This window comes from Panicum virgatum, chromosome 9N (genome assembly GCF_016808335.1).
Source record: "Panicum virgatum strain AP13 chromosome 9N, P.virgatum_v5, whole genome shotgun sequence".
Classification (NCBI taxonomy): domain Eukaryota; kingdom Viridiplantae; phylum Streptophyta; class Magnoliopsida; order Poales; family Poaceae; genus Panicum; species Panicum virgatum.
Genome location: NC_053153.1, coordinates 14,382,961 through 14,385,812, shown reverse-complemented (window position 1 = coordinate 14,385,812; position 2,852 = coordinate 14,382,961). Strand labels below are relative to the sequence as shown.

General features: G+C 57.3%; 1 protein-coding gene across 2 annotated transcripts; it reads right to left on the bottom strand.

Moving 5' to 3' along the window:
• Nucleotides 1–468: 468 nt before the first annotated feature.
• LOC120691854 lies at nt 469–2,419 on the bottom strand. Of its 2 annotated transcripts, none has more exons than XM_039975054.1 (2): nt 2,074–2,419; nt 469–1,275 (listed from the first exon to the last, which is right to left on the bottom strand). In XM_039975054.1, exons 1-2 carry the CDS (start codon nt 2,209–2,211, stop codon nt 742–744), a joined length of 672 nt encoding a protein of 223 aa, XP_039830988.1. In that variant the 5' UTR covers nt 2,212–2,419; the 3' UTR covers nt 469–741. The 2 variants fall into 2 exon arrangements, with proteins under 2 accessions (XP_039830988.1, XP_039830987.1); XM_039975053.1 differs by having other exon boundaries at nt 469–1,281; nt 2,074–2,414.
• Nucleotides 2,420–2,852: the final 433 nt, after the last annotated feature.

Below are 2,852 nucleotides of genomic sequence, written 5' to 3'. Positions count from 1 at the left end.
ACGGCGGCAGGAGACGCGACTACGCGAGCCGAGGCCGAGCATCATTGGCCTTTTGGTTCCAGCTACAATTCGTAGCACACGAATCGAGAAAAAAATTTCGCAGGTATAAAATATTAAATAAAATATATTTGCAAAAATTTTTTAGAAATGAATATAATTTTTCGCGACGAATTTAATGACAGTAATTCTCATTAAATTCTCATTTAATTGGCTACAGTGTTGCTACAGTACTATCCTCTAATCACGCACTTAAAATTCTCATTAAATTCTTCAGAATTCTAGCGGTAGAATTCTGAAATTAGTTTTGTAAACTGACTTAATTTGACAACGTCATTTGACAGTTAAAATATTAATTTCCTAGCGATCTATGAAACCAAACGGGGCCGCCCGCTGTCGCGACCGACCGACGTCTGCGCGGCGCCCGCGCAATCAATGCGTCGCCCGTGGACGGCCACGGCAACCGTTTCGAACTCGCAGGATCAATCAATCGCCCAAGACCATGAGGAACAGTACTTTGGTTGCAGCAGTATCACCATTCAAGTTCGTTCTATCGCCGGCCATAAATTTCCTAGCAGATGCATTTCCCGGAGTGCATGGAGATGCGTTTCCGGGAGGAGAAACGGAATCGGAGCCAAAAAAGAGGCGACCCCCAACCAGGTTATACGGATCGGTGAACACCTTGCCTAACTTTACGACGTCGGAATGGCGACCGAACAACGAACGGATCGATCCATGGCTCGGCTAGGTGCCGAGGAAGCCGACGTTGAGGTCGATCCGGGGCTTCTTGCTCGCGGCGGGCGCCGCCGTCGCGGGGGGAGCCGGCACGTGGGACTCGCACCGCGGGCACCGCGGGTCGCTCCGGGAGATGAGCACGTACAGGAAGCACCTGGGGCACGCCGCGGCCACCATCCCCCCTCCGCCGCCGCCCGAGGGGGAGTCGCACCCGTCGCCCTGCTCCACGGCGCCGCCGCGGCGCTTCACGGAGGACGTGGTCACGGACGACGACGACGGGGACGCGCCGGCGCCGCTGTGCTGCTGGCTCTGCTTCCCGCGCTCGAACCGCTCCAGCGCCGTCTTCACCTTCTCTATCGTGCACACGCTGTGGTACGTCGCGGTGGCGCCGCCGCAGGCCGAGGACGAGGCCGCCGCAGCGGGCGCCGTCGTCACGGCGCAGGGCTTGGTCGCGCCGGCGGCGGCGGCGGAGGCCACCGGGAACAGGTTGAGGTCCCTCGGCGCCGCCGGGCACGCGTGCTTCTGCAGGGACGCCTTCCCGGGCTGCAGCTGCAGGGTGGAGGAGACACAGGATTAGGAGCTTGCTGCACGTTCGCCACAGTTCCTCTTCCTCAGATGGCTACTAATAAAAAATAATTCCATGGAAGCTTAAGGTAATGCAGCTACTGATGCTAGTACTTATTCTAAACGACTCCGCCTAATAATGAACATAAAAGGGCAACATGTGCGAGTGCAGATTCTTCTTTTTTATTATGATGAGTAGCACATGTGTTTCGGGAAACATATACTGTGAATTCTTCTTGTTTTGATGTCAGTAGTCTGCATTTGTTATTGGGCAGAATCTAGTGGGAATTTCTTCTGACTCAGGTGGAGCAACTGTCTCATGTTAAAATTCAGAGTTCCAAAAGAATGGCTCTAATCACAATGGGCAAAAAGAAAAAGAAGGGCTTGTTGTACAACAAGCGAGTTCTAGCTAGAATGAAACTTGGAACTTCGCACCGATAGCGTGTTGAAACCTGAAAAAGCCTTGGACTAGACTTTTCCACGTTACCTCTAACGATCGGAAAACATGAAACGAAAGAAGGGGAAAAGAGGATTTCCCACCACATGCAGGTGCTGTCTCTGAAAGAAACAATTCTATTTATAATTTGTGCCGGTAGCAAGCACGCAAGAAACCCAGAGCGGCGGACCGGATCAGCTTCCTTCTCCGCTCAAAATTTTCCTGCTCGCTCCTGTCGTAATCATCCAAGCAAACGGAGCGAGCACGGCAGGGAGGGAGGGAAGAGCAGCGAGAGAGTTGTTGGTACACGGAGCCGTGGGGGTGGGGGCTTAGTGGATTACCACGGCGTCATGCCTGGCGGCGGCGTCCCTGGCGTCGTCGGCGGCCGCGCACCCGCCGAGGAAGTCCCTGGTGACGAGCTCCGCCGCCCTGCCGCCGCTGGCTCCCCGCGCCATGAACCCCACCGCCTCGGCCGCCATCCTCTCCTCTTCTCCTTGCCTGCTACCGCGGCAGCATGCAGCGGGGGCAAGGGCAGGGCCTCTCGAGTCGACCGATCACGCCTTCGCAGACAGCAGCAGATGTTGCTGAGCAGGAGCTGGGGAGGGGGGGGGGGTGATGGTGCGCTGCTACGGGAGGAGGGAGGGAGGGTGCGGCGGTGAGCAGGGGAGGGGAGGGGAGGGAATGATAAAGGGTCGGGGCGGGGGCGGGTCTTGGAGGCATCGGGTCACGTATGGGCGCGCCATTAATGAAGGTGTTGGAAAGGCAAGGCATGAGGACAAGATGCGCAATGAATGCGAGCGGGGTAGGCCGCATTGATGGCAGATGGCGCCCGCTGTGTGTGTGTGATGGGGATGGACCAGCCTACACCACCACTCGCTGCTGCCGCCGCTGCCGCTCAGCCGCTGCCGCTGCCGCTGCCGCTCCCGCTCCCGCCCGCCTAGTACTCTCATCTCCCCATATGGGCATATGGCCCGTGGGGTCGCCTCACCTCTCGCCATCTCGCGTACGCGTAGCAAAACGGAGGAGCCGTAGCGAACTGGTCGTACAGCGCCACGGCTCCATGCGCAGGAGTTGAGTTGGGCGCGTTGCTTGGAGATCACGCGGGACCCACGCCCCGAGA